Genomic DNA, 18,714 nt, shown 5'->3' on the forward strand with positions numbered 1-18,714 from the left:
AGGTAACAAACAGAGCACAATTATCGAATAGAATTGGCATTCAAGCTAGTCCAATCCAGGAGAAAACAAAAAGAAAAAAAGTAACTAAAAAATTACATATAATGTATCAATCAATTAAAAAACTATCTAAAATGAAGAGGGTTAAAACTTTACACATATTATGTTTTCTAGGTTATAAAACTAGGGTTACTAGCTATAGACAGTTATATAATTTGCTTTTCACTTATCATTTAACTTGATTGCGCGAAAAAAAAAATTACAAACTATGAGTTAGTTATTATCCATTCTACGAAATGTAACGAGGTTCGTTCTATTATTGGCCTACTTTTGGAAACAGTTTGAAGCATTAATTCTTAATTGGAAAGCCACTCTCCAAAGGATTTATTTCTAGCGTATGGTTAACGGTATTCCTTATTTGAAACAGCGAGTTATTGCGTAGAGCAATGACTTAAACTTTTCACAGTCACATATCCATTTACGTTAAAAGTATTAACATTTTGTTGCTACTAATTTTACTACGTAGCTTCAATCTTTTAATTTGGCTACTCTAAAAAGTCTTAAGGCTTCACTATATATTTTTCCATTATAAATACAACAAGGTAAAGAAAACTGGAAGAGAGAAAAGGAGAAAACTTGTCTAAAAACTTATGGCTGGAAAATTAGTTATGAAAAAATCTACTTTGTCATTCATACTTCTTGCCACTTTCTTCCTTTCTGTTGCTTATGGTCGCCATTATCGTTTCATTGTGAGTTTAACTTTTAATGTTTTTCGGTTAAAGTCATCAGTGTAATCTGCATTAGTTCTTTTCATCATCTGAATATCTGATCATAGATTTGGCTAAATAACGTTGCATGCATGGCCACAGGTTAGAGAAGTTTCTATTAATAGGCTCTGTGAATCAAAGAAAATTCTTACTGTCAACGGACAATTTCCGGGGCCAACTATCTATGCTCACAAAGGAGAAACTATTATAGTTGATGTTTACAACAAAGGAAAATACAACGTCACTATTCACTGGTATTAGTGTTAATTATCTCTTTTTCCCCCTTATAATTAAGCTTCGCTCGTTACTATAGTGGTATTAGTGACTCGACCCGTACTATATTTTACATGGAATATATTGCCAACGATGATCAATAGAAGTTTGCCACATAACTTATTTCCATTGGTTTTAACTTCTATATACTGACAACCTATAAAAAATTATAGGCATGGTGTCAAGCAACCACGATATCCATGGTCAGATGGTCCTGAATATATCACCCAATGTCCAATTAAACCAGGTGATAAATTCAAGCAAAAAATCATATTATCTGATGAGGAAGGGACACTATGGTGGCATGCACACAGTGGATGGCAACGTGCAACAGTTCATGGTGCACTTATTGTTTATCCCAAACAAGGGACTCCTTATCCTTTCCCGAAGCCTCATCGCGAAATACCCATCATTATAGGTACTAGCATTCCTAGCATATAACAACCATTCATTACAAAAACCAAATTTTTCTCGGTATTAATTTTTATATTGTGTTATAATATATCTTCTATAACAACACTTCACTATAACAGTCAAAAAATGTGAAAACAAACGAGGCTGTTATAGACAGTGTTTGTATGGAAAGGCAAAACTAAAGCGAGTTTTGTTCATTCATTGCTTTAGGCTTGAAATATAAGTAGCATACATTTTAAGTTTTACCTTCATTCTGAACTTACTAACTCTAGATTATTGATTCATCTCTGGGTACAATTTTTAGACTAATAATTACTCATTATCTTCAAATTTTGTATGCATGTGGATTTTATTTAGATTTATCACCAACTCTAACTTACTACTTATTCCATTTTTGTTTGGATTAAAGGTGAGTGGTGGAAGGAAGATATTAAGAAACTCGTGGATGAATTTGTAGCATCAGGAGGTCAGCCTAGAAATTCTGATGCTTTCACTATCAATGGTCAGCCAGGTGACCTTTATCCTTGCTCAAAGAATGGTAAGCAAATCCTTGGCTATATATCAGCAGAGTAAATGACATTGACTTATATTCTCAATCATCTTGCATCATACTCATTAGTTACCAGCAAAAATTATATGACAAAATTGGCAATAGAAATCTTGCATTAAACTCAAACTTTTCCATTCTATTAGGTAATTGGAACTTGAAAGTAACTTTTAAGATATGATCCTTCACTATATATCAACTAGAGTTCTATCCATTAATAGTAAAAACATAACTTTAAACTATCATGTTAAGTTAAATACAATGATAATATGTAAATATCATATCAAGCCTAATATGATGATAACATGAAAAATGAAGTAATAATATTCTATTACCGATTTAATTAATTGCACTGTCAGTATATATAACATAAACACTATTGAGTAACAATATTATATCCGGGTAAATTTCATGAAAGGTCATTTAAGTTAAGCGTTGTAACACAAAAGTCATTTTTCTTTCTTTTGTACCACAAAAAGTATTTTTCTTTCTTTTGTACCACAAAAGTCATTTCAATATAGTTTAGTTAACAGAAATATAAAAATAATCAAAGAATGCAAATTTTGGCAGGAAAACTTATCCTAACCCTCTAATTTTTAGTAGAACTTACAGAAAGTCATCTTTTACTCCTGCCTCTCTTAGAAATACCAACAACATCACGTCAGTTTTCCGGCTAAAATTTGCATTTTCCATTTTAATTCAAAGTTGTTACTCTATTTTACTAAATTAATTAGAGGATTAGGACATCCACAACAGTTTTCCGGCTAAAATTTGCAATTTTCGGTCACTTTATATTTTTGTTAACTAGGCTATATTAAAATTACTAAAAGTGACGTTTATGTTACCAGGCTTAACTTGAATGACCTTTGATGAAATTTACCCCATTATACCCCCCCTCCCAAAACCCTGACAAATATTTATTTTCTTGATTTCCTTTACTTACCCTTCTGTTTTTAATGGTTGTGTAGGAACTTTCAATCTAGAGGTGGAGTTTGGAAAGACTTATCTACTGAGGTTTATAAGTGGTGTAATGAACGAACTTATGTTCGTTAGTATTGCAAATCACAATCTAACAGTAGTTGGAATAGATGGAAGCTACACAAAACCATTGACACGAGAATATATCATGATAACCCCAGGACAATCAATCGATTGCATTTTGAAAACTAACCAAAAGGGTGATCAATATTATTATTTAGCTGCTAGAGCATATTCTAATGGTACTACTACCTTTGATAACACAACCACAACAGCAATTTTAAAGTATAAAGAGAAAGATAACAATACTTCATCATCTCCTTTATTTCCATATCTTCCTTCTTACTATGACACCCTTGCTGTTGTGAATTTCACTGCTAGCCTAAGAAGTTTAGCCTCGAAAAACCATCCGATTTTCGTCCCCCTTGAAATAAAAAACAAAATGATTTCCACTATTTCAATTAATGCATTTCCCTGTCCTGAAAATGGTACAAACTCTACATGCCAAGGACCAAACGGGACACGATTTGCAGCTAGTATGAACAACATAAGTTTTGTTAAGCCTACGTACGATATACTAGAGGCCTATTATTATCACGTTAACGGTGTTTTTGGGACAAAATTTCCTAGTTTTCCACCATATAAATTCAATTACACTGCTGATTACTTGCCTTTGGAACTTGATATACCGGATTTAGGGACAGAAGTGAAAGTATTGAAGTATAATACTACAGTTGAAATGGTTCTTCAGGACACTAATTTAGTTGGTTCCTCAGACCATCCAATGCATCTTCATGGATATAGTTACTATGTTGTTGGATGGGGATTTGGAAATTTCGACGAGAAAAAGGATCCTTTGAATTATAATCTTGTTGATCCTCCTCGAGTAAACACAATTGCTGTTCCTAAAAATGGTTGGACTGCAATTAGATTCAAAGCAGACAATCCTGGTAAGTTTTAATTTAAACATTTATTTTCATAGCTTAATTATTTAGTAGTATGTGATAAATTATCACTTCATTTTATTATAAATATAATGTTGTTTGTAATTTTTAGGAGTTTGGTTTATGCATTGCCATATTGAGCGTCATATATCATGGGGTATGAAGACTGCATTTCTAGTGGAAGATGGCAAGTACCCAGAAGAACGGATGTTGCCTCCTCCCCCAGATATGCCACCATGCTGATTTTTCCCTGGAAGTTTCTTTATATATGTATATGCTAGAGAACTTATCCGAGCTTCGCGCGGTCTAACATAAAAAAAATATAGAATTAGTTCAAACATTTACATTAAGAAGTTGTAAATCTAAAAACTTTTCCAAACACAGAGAGAATACCAACAAAAAGAAACAAACATATATACATAATATTATAAGAGAAAGATACATACACGAAAAAAAAATTCCAAATATAGAAGAGTAATGTATCTTTTTGTAATTTTTGTCAACAATACAAAAAATGATTGTAGATATATTGATGCAAGAAATTTGGAGATCGTTTGAGTTAGTTTTATTTGTGTATCAGATGTGGTTAGTTAACTAGAAATAATATGTGATTCCTGGAATTACTTCCATCATAGACTTACCAATAATTACTTGGCTGGCAAATCAAAACTATTTAAGCAACAAGTTATGTATATAATATGCAAATATTAAAGAGTGCAAAACTAAAAGTGTTAGACTGAAGTCATACTTGTTCATCAACATCTACCTTTAATTTTCCCGTCGAAGGATTCAAAACCATATTATTTCCTTCACATTTTCGACCCCTGACCTCCTCCATATATAGTTCCATAATTCTACCAACTGCAACAAAAAAAAAACATTGGCAAATTAAATTATCTATTTGAAAAATGACATATATTCTTATTCTTAGCATACAAATACCAAGAGATAGAGCGGACAAAAAATTGAGCTAACTAGAATGACGATTTGTTTTATAGTATCCACTTTTAGAATGATGATAATGTAAATGTGAATCACTTGCAACATTATAGTTTTGCCTTCTATCACAGTCTATTAGTGATTTCCCTTTGATTTTATAGAATTATAAAGAGGAAATAAATATTTAAAATACAAATTTCAGGCTCCAGTGAAGAGTTTTTGGTGTAATTTTCACTCATTCAATTCACGGTATAAATAAGTAAAAACTAAAACGGTGTATTTCTAGCATTTGGTGTATATCATTTGCAGGGTTAATTAATTTGAGTTTATTATGGCTGCTCATATAATAGAAGAGGAATAAATGAAACTTCTCTGCATATTTTTTACGACCCAAAATCCAATTAGTTGTGATGGCACATAATCCAACCCGCTAGGTAAGCCAATTAACACAATCCAATTCAAATGAGATTTACTGAGAAATAACTGATGAATTAACTAATCTTTTACACAAAAATCTCAAAGATTAGTAGTACAAATCATGAGTTTCTAAAACTTAGAGTTTACAAAGCTGGTATAAAATAAATACATCATCTGTTCGAAATGTACATAAACAGATTTATAAATCTAAAGCTACCAAGAACAAGAGGCAGCTATAACCGAAACGCAGGTACATCTCCAATGCCAGCTCCCGCCATACGGAGCAACATCAACTCCAAAATTGGCACGCAAGGTGCAGAAGTGTAGTATGAGTATAACCGACCTCATGTACTCAATAAGTAACATATCTAACTTTAGGTTGAAAGCAGTGACAAGCTCGGGAGAAGGTTACAGTCCAACACCAAAGGCAAGGACAACTCGTAACAATATAATAATAACAGTGCAAGTAATAACTCAAAGATATCATGCTCAGCTCGTTCAAAGTTACGGAAAATATGCATACTTTTCAAGTATAACAGTAAAACCCAAATCTGTCACCGAGATCACCAAAATATGAGTATATTAGAAAATTGTAATTTTCCGCAAAATCTTTCAACAACAGATAAGATATTTCATTCTCAGATAGCATGAGGAAAGTACATCTCTATGCCTACCTATCATTGTGTATGTGAAGTCATGAATGTCGCAATACCGTATAGCATGAGGAAACATATTTCTATGCCTACATGTTAAGTAATCATGTCAAATATATTGCATCACAGTGATAAACCCATGTACTCACACTCTTAGAGCACTCAACCTCACTGTCTCACACTCAATCACTCGGCACACTTAATCACTCGGCACACTCAATCACTCGGTACTCTCAATCACTCGACACCGGTACCTGCGCTCACTGTTGGTATGTCCGACTCTGGAGGGTCAGATCCTTCCCAAGCGCTAATATAAGTCAACATGGCATGTTGCGGCATGCAACCCGATCCCATAATGAGTCAAAAGCCTGCTGCAGCGTACAGCCCGATCCCATAAATGTCACTCACAAATCGGCCCTCAGATCCCAACTCAATCATCAATCTCTCCAGTCTTCCGGGCTCACAAATCTCATGCCAATCAGCCCAAACAATGATAACATGATGTAACAACAAATGATAACATAGACTGAGATATGATATGCAAATGAATGAATATGGAATTGCAATTTAAGAAAACAACTCAACAGCAGAGATGACCTCAGTAGGTCCCAACAAAATAAGCATATAGCCTAAACATGATTTCTAACATGATTCACAACTCATATAACAAAGCAAGTTGAGAGAACATGGATGTAACAAGATATACTAGCAAAACAAGTCCGATCATAGTCTAATAGTCAACTAGAATCTTGGTTTCCCCGGTGCACGCCCACACGCTCGTCACCTAGCAAGTGTGTCACCTCAATACATCTCTTATAACATAGTTTCCAGTGTTAAATACCCTCAAATCCAAGTTTAGATATGTTACTTACCTCGAACAAGCCTAATCCGATACCGAGAAAGCCAAATAATACTCTAGAAATGCCATCCCGCGTAACAACCTCCAAACGGCTCGAAACTAGCCAAAAGCAACTCAAATACATCAAATAATGCTTAAGGAAACAATCCCAAATGATAAAGGTCGAATCTTTACACATTTACTCAAAGTCAAACCCGGGCCCGTACCTCGAAATCCAACAAAACCCACAAAATCCGATAGCCCATTCAATTACGAGTCCGGCCATATTTCACTCAAATCCGACTCCGAATCGATATTCAAAACTCAAATATCCACTTTAGAAAAGTTTAGACAAAAGACCACCAATTTCTCTTTTGAAATCATCAATTAAATGCCAAAAACGAAGATAGATTCATGTAATATAATCAAAGTCGTATCGAAACACTTACCCCAATTTGTGTGGTGAAAATCGCCCAAATTCGAGCTCCCCACTCAAAGATGTAATAAAATGTTCGAAACCTTCGAAATAGAGTACTTATAAGCACTGCCCAGGCGAACCTTTCGTGAACGCGAAAAATCCATCGCGTTTGCGATGAACAAAACGAACTGCCAACAAAAAATGCCTTACGTGTTCGCGATGCTTCCCACGCGAACGCGATGCCTAAAGATGCCACACAACTCGAATGCGGCCCACATCTCGCGGACGCGAAGAAGAGTGCTCCAGCTCCCAGCTCACCATCGCGAACGCGACTACCCAAAAGCGAACGAGAAGCTCGAGTCCCACATACACACGAACGCGACTCAACACTTGCGAACGCCGAAGAGATAAAACAGCCCAATCCAAATCCTTATTCGCGCTCGCGATGACTCCCAACCGAACGCGATTCACTCCACATTAGTAAAAACCAACAATTTAAAATGAGAGGAAATAGTCCGAAAGCGATCTAAACTCACCTGAGCCTATCGGGACCTCGTCTGAACATACCAACAAATCCCATAACATAACACAGACTTACTCGAGGCCACAAATCACGCATTACAACATCAAAACCACGAATCGCACCTCAAATCGAACTTAATGAACTTTTGAACTTTCAACTTCCAAAACTCGCGCTGAACCATATCATACCAACCCGGAATAATCTCAAATTTTGCACACAAGTCCCATATGACATAACGAAGCTATTCCAATTCCCTGAACCATAATCCGAACTCGGTATCATCAAAGTCAACTTTCGGCAAACTTATGAACATTCTAAATGTTCAAATTGGCTACTTTAGCCAAATAACGTTGAAAACTTCTAGAAACATCCAAATGCAAATTCGGGCATACGCCCAAGTCTAGAATCACCATCCAGACTTAGCGGAACCATCAAAACTCCGATCCGGGGTCAAATACACAAAAGCCAAACTTGGTCAATTTTTCCAACTTAAAGCTTTCTAGTTAAGAATCATTCTCCAAAATCAATCCCGAAACACCTGAAAACTAAAATCGACGATTCATACAAGTCATAATACATCATATGAAGCTACTCAAGACTTCAAACAGCTGAACGGAATGCAAATGCTCAAAACGACCAATTGGGTCGTTACAATATTACTCCGGAAAAGAGAAGAACTTTCTGGCTACGCATAGAAGTATAGTGTGCTTCATTGAACAACGGAAGCACCAAAATTTCTCCAACGGCTTCCATGTACGGTTTAAATTACAGTTGTTCGATTTATTCCATTTATATTTACAGACATGAAATTTTTACATGTGAAATGCGATAATCTCGAATGTGCAATTAAAAAGGAATTTTTATGGTCTAACCTTTAATTAGTAAGAGTTGTCATGAAATTATCTATCCTGCAACAAATCTGGAAGTCAAGCCAGATCAATTCGAAATCAGATATATAAATAAATCTAAATCCATTATTCGATTTCTCCACCAACAAATATTAAAGATAATTAATTCATGATTAGGATACCTAGCCATCTTTATCGAGGGAGCAAGGAAAAACAGATTAAAAGTAACTTTAAATAAGAATTAGAAGGCTCAGATAGCAACGTTTCTTAGCACCCATTATTTTGCAGTATTGTTGATAACGTCTCATTTGCAATGTTTCAGGTTAAGTAATAAATGCTAATGATGAGGAATAACATAATAGAATATTTTTAGTTTCTTACAATATTTTAGACATCAAATAAGGAAAAATTTGAGAACACAAATAAATATAGTTCCTTGAGAGGTGCCACATCAGCCTTTTTCACTCCTTACTTTATTCTAGTTATGTCACGCATAATCATATTTCGATGAGCATACACTATAACTAGTACAAAATAGAATCTCCTCTTACATGGTTGGCAAACAAAATAGGAGATGTTTTATTTTGTGTCTCACACAACTTACATTAGTTGTGTGAGGCTCCTTTTTGTCTCACAAATTTGTGGACCCCGATCTTACACTTCTGGGTCCACAAAAATGTAAGACAAAAAAATACCTCATACAACTAGTGTCAGTTGTATGAGATACAAAATAAAATTTTCCAACAAAATAGTATAAAACGACTGCCGACACCAATCACCACAAATAATACCTACATTATTGATTACTCCATGTCAAAAGGTAGTTTTCTAAGTGGAAAAAATTTCTCTTTTATTCTGAAATAGAAAGGCCAAAGATTTTTTTTTTTGTTGTTGATAATATCTGAATCAACTCATATGCACCTTGATTAATTATTCACCAGGTACATGTTACCCCTCCGCCGCACCCCCAACATAGGCACCGGAGAACCAGGTTCATGTTACCCCTCCCCCCGTCCCCAACAGAGGCACCGGATAACTCCGTTCATCAATACTCAAGTAGATGGGAAAATACCACGTTATGTTTTATTCCTCTGAAACAAAACTTCTCACGAATTTCACACCATCCCATGGAATGTCTTAGAGAAACCAAACTTCGTAATTAAATTCTCTTGTACGTACAAATAAACACATACAAAACCCAGCACGTAATGTGAATTCCTCAAACCCTACCAGAAAAGGCCACTGTAACATAATACAAAGCTAAAGTTGTAGGGTTGTGGTCAGAAGGCCACGTAGTATTTTGACAAAATGATGACAAAAATGGCTATTCAAGAGTTTTAAAATGAGAGGAGAATCCTCACTTTCAACCCAACAACGTTGCCAAGCTAAGTAATCACCACTATAGTTAAATAGCACACCAACTTATCTAGGAAGAGTAAAGCAAATCATAGTTCAACCAAAATTTGTGAATGTTATTAATGCTTGTAGAAGTATCACAACAAAGTACAAATTTGACAAGCAACACATAATATTGCTATAACAAAATGAGGGTTTTGACACTATCTATTTTGATTATTGAGCTCAAGCATGGTTATGCATCACAGATTTACAATTCTCCACACGATATATGTCGAAATTATTCTCTCGGATGTTCCTAATTAGTAACAACTATACAGTACCTGCAAAATGAAATATAAAGGTCAAATAATCTAGTCAACAGAAATCATATAATAAAAAAAATATAGTGCATCACTGTTTTAGATATCTCGGGCATGCATTTCAGCTATTAAAAAATCACTTAAAAGATCAACACAAATACAAGCAAACAGAACCCAACAAAGTCTTCCATATTTGATTTTTCAGAGTCCTAACTAGAACCATAAAATCTCTTCCTAAAACATGATGTCATTAGATGGTAACTTAGGCAAAAGCCTTAAAGGTTCAAAACCCTTCAAATGATCATATGCTATAAACAATGCATAATACTACTAACAAACGATATTCTCTATGATTTTTGTTTTGTCTTTCCTTTATATCTTTAGGCAGTAAAAAGTAGTAATATTCTATTCTTTGCTTTAACCCACCAATCTTAAAAGGCTTGGATATGTAACAACAGTATGGCATGTCGGAAGTGTGCAACCTATCGACATAATTAGCAGAAGGGCCAAATGGAGGACAAAACAACAAAAACAACTATGTATCAGTCCCAAACAAGTCGGGGTAGGTTATGAATCCTCACTAACCATGTTTCTCCATTTAAGTTCAACTAATATCATCATCATAATTAAAAAAAAAAAAGAATTAGTTTCCAGCATTACTTGTCAGAGTCCTTACAAGATCACCCTCTTACAGCTGCTGCAGTATGCAGCCATACAGAAAGCTATATGTCTCAAACGTAATACAGGCCTAGAAGTGGTGAAGGGCGACTCATCATCTCAGCCAAGACTTAAACTTGGTTGTAAATTGTAATATAATTTTGAAAAGAGAAACTGAAAAAATAATTAAAACATCCCCGGAGTGTCACTTCTGTTTGGGCAGCAGGAGCTAAACAATGTCTCCCGGTATGCTCAACTCATGTGTCATTACTCATTAACAATTTTTTTAACTTTGACCTAAATGATCCGTGCAATAAAGACTCTAAAGAAAGAGATTGAGAAGAGTAAAGACATTACAAGTGCATCAGAAACCAACTCAAGCAAACTATTATAGTGTGGAATAATCCAAAATTTGAAAGGATGTGACAGGACTGACAACCACCGCACCACTCTCCAAACCAGTCCCCAACAAAGGCAGAATGATCCTTCCTAGACTCTTCAGGAGTAGAAGGCAGAAGTGTCAGCAATTCAGTCACGGACAATTCGATCTTCAGATCCAATGTTAATGACCTCATTTAGCCAATAAATCAGAAAAGTTGTTCATGATGGTAAGCTAGGTGGAATTGAGTCAAGGGACAATGCTGCTTTTTTCTGAGGGATGAAGGAGAACGACAAAGACGACATTAACAAGGATAATGAACTTTTCTTACCTATGAGAAGCCACTGCCAAGAAGAAAACTTCAATTGAACTCATCTTATTCACCCTTTCAGACTACAAAGTTAAATGCACAAACTCCCAAATCACATAGCTCCTCAAAGAAAAGAACTTTATTCACATTCCTTGTTATGCAACAGATTAACTTGGTTAATCTGGGAAGCTCGCCGGCCCAGGGATCTGGTTCAGCAAACTTTTACAAGCATAAGTTTAGGCTGCGTGGAGAGAAATCAAATGTCCTTTTTTGGAATAAAAATCTCATGTCATAACCATCCAAACTACCCTCGAACGGAAAATCTTGTAGAAGTTCGTTGACTTGTATAACTTCGCTAGTGTATTCCTCTTTCTTTTTCCTAATCAAATGTCCTTTTCTGGAACAGAAATCTCATGCCATAACCATCGCAAACTACCTTCGAAAGAAAAATCTTGTAGAAGTTTGTTGACTTGTATAACGTGGCTAGTGTATTCCTCTTTTTTCCCTAAATAAATATGGGACACTTTAGACCCATCAATTGGTTTTGGCATTACAGCTGACATTCCTGCTAAGAACTCATATGCAACTAAGCAATTCTAGTAATGGGCAATTATGTCCTAAAAGATAGTTGCAATAACCTTGAAGCTGGTGTAGCCTCCACAGATTAATTTAGTCAAACTATGCAACATGGAGAAATACTTATACCCAATAAAAACTACTACTCGTCAATCCCAAACTAGTTGGGGATGGAGAAATACTTGAAATAACACAAAAACTTTGCCCAGCATCAATACCATTTTGACAAGCCTTTGTGGAGGGAGATCTGATAGTTTGACACAACAGAAAGAATAACAGATTTCAGAAAATTCAACCGCCAGACCTCAGAGTAGATATCTCTTTGACTGTGTCTACTTGGCAAGATTTTCGGGCAATGTTAGACGAAAAGAAGATTTATTGATTAAACAAAAGGGATCAAAGTTGAGTGATAGCTTTCTGACACAAGGGAAAAAATAAAAGATCATAATAGTGAAACTGAATTGCTTATAACTTAGGATCCACAAAATCAAAAGTTCTCAAACACAGAATTATTGATAAAATTAATGTATCAACAATAGAAATGGCAATGTAATGAAGCACACTGACAAGGAAAAGCTTCTTATAAGTGTGTCAAAGATCTTTTAATTAGCATCTTTTGACACATCAGACATCTGAGGCTAAGTTTTCTCCAAGGAAAGGATGATAATGGTTTTTGTATGAAAAATCCAGAAAAAGAGATTTCAAGGGATGCAACGCTGAAGACTGAAACTAAACTCTTTTCAAGTTTTAGATTTCACCTTCTAACATCAGAGATTGACATTACCTCCTCATTGTGAGCTTTGTAAAATATAAGCCAATCACAAGTGGATAAAAGGGGAGGGTTCAAGCATGTTGATGGTCAGTGTAAAGATAGTCTTAAGCACGATGAATCCTCTAAATACAGAATAAATAATATAGAGGATTCATCTAGTCGACCATTAATTTCAAATAGAAACATAGTTGATTGATTGCAGTATTTTAATGACTACTCTAGAGTATTTGACATTGTTGCAGCTATTTAAGCTTTCCTAGGATAAATACTTAGTAGGGAATTCAAAGTATTATCACGACACTTTCTATAAATCTAATCGGTCTTTAGCATTAATGACAACAACAACAACAAAAACGGTCCAGTGTAATCTCATAAGTGGGGTCTGGGGAGGCTAGTGTTTACGCAGCCTTACCCCTACCTTGTGAAGGTAGAGAGGTTGTTTCCGATAGACTACCGGCTCAAGCAAAGCACAGTCTTTTGCATTAATAATGTGTCTAGAATGTCATCTTCTTCTTTTTTTTAAAAATCAATAAATGCATAATTCTAATTTAAATGTAGTCCTCATATAAAATTGGTTCCCAGAAGTTCTCGGTCACCAGTTCATGATTTTTGTTCCACCTATTAAAACATAGTTTTTCAAGAGCCATATTGGCATATCCCTTTTCTTTTTTCTTTTTTTTGGAAATAGACCCAGCGTTATTAAAAGGGAAATGCGCAAAGAAGAAATACGGTCCATAGGGCTTGAATCGGAAAGCAAGAAGTGAAGTGCACGCTTCTTTGAAGTAAAGCACACAATTACAAAAGAATTAAAAATATAAAGCATATAGGAATGTAAGACTATCATGACAAATTGCAATCAAAATAACTAATTTCAGCATCCAATATACCACAATACCGATATTAATCTAACTCCTTTTTATATCCAGATATTAATGTAACCCCTCAATGATGAGAAGCGATTGGATCACTTTGTGAGTCATTGTTTGAAGCGCACACCTCGCTGAAGCGCATAGCCTTACCTATTAAACGATAACCCTCGCTTTCTGTTCATCGCTTTAAGCGACGAAGCTATGACTTTTAATAACAGACACTGGACAGACCAATGTAGATGGATAAGAAAGCTCTCTGGATTTTGTGGACTTCTTTGAAAACAATTTTATTTAAGAAAATGTAACACCTCATTAATGCATTTATACTCGTGAAGAAAATGTTACCCATTATGAAAAAAGTGCACCTTTTCACCCCTAAGTAAAACTCTTTTTCTCGTAAAGGAGCAAAAAATGATTTTGGATTGGACCAGGGATAGGCTGCAAAAATATTCCACCTGCTAAGGTTCAGCATTGGCTATGAGCTTTAGGGAGGTTGGTGCATTCTAGACCCTAGGATACTCCCCCAGCTACTTCCCTAGTTAAAACTAATGTGAAACCCGATCGAGTGAAGCATTAGTTTAAGAATTCCAGAAGTGCATTATTCCTTACCTTTCTTTCAAAAAGAAAAAGGAAAAGAAAAAAAATCCAGAAGTGCAATATTATCAGCTTTAGAGGCATCTGAACAGTGGCCAATAACCAAATTCCCCCCCCCCCCCCCCCCCTTTAGGCATCAGATTGAAACATTTCTCTACTTTGTGATACATGTTGAGAAAGAGAAGAAAGAAAACTCTTATTGTACAAATGAGAGAGATTCTTATATAGCAAGTTAGATTACAGGAGATAAGGAAAAATATAGAGTATATGAAATAACAAAAATTTAAGCTATGGAAGCTTTCCTTTTTTCCGAATTGCCTAATTAAGACAACCAGTAAGAAAGCACCAGGAATTGCCTAATTAAGGCAACCAGTAAGAAAGCACCAGACTACTAGCCCAAGTATATTTTACAATCTCTGATCTATTTTATGTGACGGCGGGAGTCAAACAGCTTTCTTTTACTAGGACTTTCTCAAACACTTATTAGATATTTTGAATCATTAAGTGTGTTAACTTATAGTACTTTTTATGCAATGTTCAAATATGTAAATTTAACTTTAAAAAACTTGAACAAACTAGCTCGAATCCACACCGAAAATTAAGTGCGTTGACCCTGGTACTCCTATCCCCTTCACATAAATAGGGACAGAGGGAGTAGCATATAACAACATTAATTCTCTTGACTTTCATTACGCCTCATCAAACTCAAGGTAATGAAACATCTTGAGTTTGCAAAGCAGAACTGGAAATTCAATGTGCGTATCGCAGCAAGAGTTACTAGTGAGGGAACAATCATAGGAATAGTACGTCAAAACGATGCCACTAGCAATAGCACAACAAAAAAAGTACTTCTCGCAGCACACAAAGAAAGGAATCTATTCTTAGTCATCAAAAGAAGTATAATGATGCAACTCTAGAGTAACTTGGTGGCTGAAGAATAACTGAAAAATTTGTCAAAACAGTGAATGGAAATTCAATGTCTGTAAGAGAGTCTTAGTATCAAGGCTCTAATACCCATAAAGAAAGACAATAGAATAAGACATTTCTGGAACAGATACTGAAAAATCAATGATAATAGGAGGGGGTCAATACCCAAAATCTCATACCACGAAAAAGAAAAATCAACAAAGAGTTTTGAAGAATGCATTACTTGAAAAGAAGTTGAAAGAAAAGCCCAATTATTGTCGGAAAAATACATTGCTGCCAGAAAGGACAACTGAGAGAGACATGAGTGGCTTAGAAAGCAGTGGCACACGGAAGCTACTTAGGTCTTTGCACATATCATAGACATAGATACCAAATTGACAAAAAAGAAGAGAAAACTCCTTATATAGGATCTTAACTGTACAAAAATACAGAAAATTTAGACTATAAGAGTAAAGAAGTTTAGACTAATGAAACTTCCCTAATTACCCAGAATCCTATATCTGACACAACCATTATTCCTTTAATAATATAGCATACCACTAACCTAGATATATTCTAACATTAACAACATAAGTTATCTTGACTTTCAACACTTATTATTGTACTTAAGCTTGGAGTAGTATGTCTTAGTATTTCAAAACACAAGCTCCTATCCGAGTAAGAGCTCTACATACTTCGCAGAACGAGAATTGCATACTTCCCCAACTTGCCAAATAACAGCTTATGAACCTACAATCCATAAGCTATTGTAACTCCCAATAGGGCTGGACACAACTTGGTTGAAGCAGTGTCACATGACACTGCTTCATCAGAAAATTTTACTAAATATATGTACAAATAAAATGCAAGAACACATGATAGTTCTAAAAAAATTAATACGACACCGCTTGCAAAGAAGTGGTTCCTGGTTTGGTGGTTGGGCGCCTCAATCTTCAGCGTGTTGGCGTGTGTTCGATCCTCGCTATTAGCATTTGTGTGTTTTAATAGTTTTTTGAGACCGCTATAAAATATATGTCGTGACTGGGGCTTGTACAAGGGACCTCTCAAGTAAAAAAGGCAACATTAAACCAATACACCATGAATGCTGAGTAACAATTTATATATATATATATATATATATATATAAAAACCTCTACAACGAAGTTATGTTAGCAAATTCAAAGTAACTCCGGAAACTATTATCTTTCACTGTGATTTGCTATTTTGGGGGATTGAGCTCGCTGTTGTTACCATTGTAAGTGAAGGAGTTGATTAGTTTCTTAACAATCTGATCCGGAGAAAAAATTGACAATTGAAAAATATCAATTAAATAACAATGTTGCAATAATAAGAGCATATCTTCAAAAAGTTGATTGTTCTTTTTTCTTTTGTAGAACATATGCCATTGTTATAGTCATTTGTTTATTCATTCGCTTCTTTAAATGTGACACCAATTTCGAAAAATCCTGCGTACGCCACTGACTCCCAAGTCCCAATTGCGCGTGTATTTACATTATCGAAAGCATGTTATCTAGGCACATTTTGAATGCAAGCCACGCAGTCCAAAACATATTCTATTTCTATCCCCCTAATTGGATAAAAAGGTACTAAAAACATATTTATAAGAACAAAAAAAAGGGTACTGAACCACTTTCTCTTGTTTCAGGGTTATACATACCAAGCTACTTACTTTGGTAGATTAGCTTCAAATGATTCACTATTGCCCATCATAAGAAAAGCGGCCATGTGCACTAACCTCCCGCTATGCGCGGGTTCGGAAAGAAGGGTCGGACAACATTGGGTCTTACATACGCAGCCTTACCTTGCATTTTTGCAAGAGGCTGTTTCTACGGCTTGAACTTGTGACCTCCCGGTAATATGGTGACAACTTTTACCGTTCTACAAAGGCTCCCCATCATTCACTATCGCCCATACGCCAATATTTTGCAGCTTCCATTATTTAAAGGTCCACAGTATCAATGGATAGAAATGTTGTGTTATTGAATGCAAGATTTAAAATAAAACCTAGATGCACAGTTGATGCATAATTGAAACATCATGTCTTAATTATTTATATACACTTCCAAATGGGACCAAAAGATGCTCGTATTCAGAAGCAACAAATGCTAGTACTTTATCTAAAAGTAGTTTACAGTAGGTTGATTGCAAGATATAGTAATCATAACCAATAAGACAACAAAGAGAAATCAACATATCAAGTTTACTATCAGAAGAACGAACAGTCAACATTGCACAGTAAAGCCAAAAAACATAAAGCAATAAGCCTACAGAAAAACAACAATCAAGGCATACCTGAACACTGCTTAAATGAAAAAAAGGCCAGTTTCAAGACCTGACGACAGTAGTATCCCCTTCACCACCACCAAGTCTATTACCGCTCCCACCTACTTCATCACCATCACTCCCATTTTCCACTGGCCAACTCGGCCAACTCGACACAGTCTCCACGCTATTCGCCCTAGCCACAACCCCAACTCCTTGACCTGCCTGGCCAATCGTACTCTCTCCCCCCTCCAGCTGATGCCTCCTGGCAACACGCCTAAGGGTACGCCTAAACCCAAACAAATCCTCTTCCTCAGCCAATATCTCTCCCAGCCTCATTGCCCCAAGAAACCTCTCGCGTCGTCTAATGCATTCCTCATCATCCTCCTCCTCAGTGGGTAACTTAAACCTACAAACTGGACACGAATTGTTCACTTCTAACCACGGCAAAATACAATCCGAATGATACATGTGTTTGCAAGGCAACATTTTCACTTCCACATCCAGTAAAAAGTTGTCCTTGCAGACCGGACAAGGAATAACCGGATCATTCTCAAGCATCAATGAGCTAATTTTTATTCCCTCAAGTGCCTCCACGGCAGCTTTAGAAGCCGGGCTATGCTGACGATTGGGTATGGGAGCGTCGTTAGCGGTGGTGAGATGGTGGATTAGACGGTGGAGATAAGGACTGTCGAGGAGGAAGTTATCGTCGGAGGGAGTGAAAGTGGTGGCGGTGTTGAGGTCCGTAGATATGAGGTCTTCAAGATTAGGGTTAGAATCAGGGTGATTTGGGAATTGAGGAAGAAGGGTAGGGGTAAAAGAGTCCATTTGCTCGAGGAAATCGGAATGGCAGTGAGGACAACGAGGAGGATCAGTAGGGGGTAGGTGGAGGAGGAAAACGCTCATGTCGCACTCGTGACACCAGAAAGTATGGTGGTGATGTGGTGGAGTTGCGGTTGTAGTGGTGGACATTTGGTGCGAGTGGGAAAAACAAAGAATATTAGTGTGGTGGACACTTTTTTGTGATGGGAAAGAGAAAAGTGGTGTATTTTTTGTTTGTTTCGTTTCGTAAGGTGGGGGAAGAAATGGGGGAATGGAAGAGGAGGAAGAAGAAGAAGAGAGTGGGACCCGGTGGTGGTTGGTCCTTTTCATTC

At 36.0% G+C, this 18,714-nt stretch overlaps 2 protein-coding genes across 2 annotated transcripts; one reads left to right on the top strand and one right to left on the bottom strand.

The window, feature by feature from the left end:
- The first annotated feature begins 647 nt into the window (after positions 1–647).
- On the top strand, positions 648–4,163 carry LOC109236956 (laccase-15-like). Its single transcript, XM_019403194.1, has 6 exons — positions 648–746; positions 867–1,018; positions 1,211–1,455; positions 1,861–1,989; positions 2,967–3,926; positions 4,033–4,163. The coding sequence occupies exons 1-6, from the start codon at positions 648–650 to the stop codon at positions 4,161–4,163; spliced, it is 1,716 nt and encodes a 571-aa protein (XP_019258739.1).
- A 5,841-nt stretch (positions 4,164–10,004) lies between these two features.
- On the bottom strand, positions 10,005–18,694 carry LOC109236961 (E3 ubiquitin-protein ligase RING1-like). Its single transcript, XM_019403201.1, has 2 exons — positions 17,591–18,694; positions 10,005–10,235 (listed from the first exon to the last, which is right to left on the bottom strand). The coding sequence occupies exon 1, from the start codon at positions 18,530–18,532 to the stop codon at positions 17,624–17,626; it is 909 nt and encodes a 302-aa protein (XP_019258746.1). The 5' UTR covers positions 18,533–18,694; the 3' UTR covers positions 10,005–10,235; positions 17,591–17,623.
- Positions 18,695–18,714: the final 20 nt, after the last annotated feature.

Source organism: Nicotiana attenuata, unplaced genomic scaffold (assembly GCF_001879085.1).
Source record: "Nicotiana attenuata strain UT unplaced genomic scaffold, NIATTr2, whole genome shotgun sequence".
NCBI lineage: Eukaryota > Viridiplantae > Streptophyta > Magnoliopsida > Solanales > Solanaceae > Nicotiana > Nicotiana attenuata.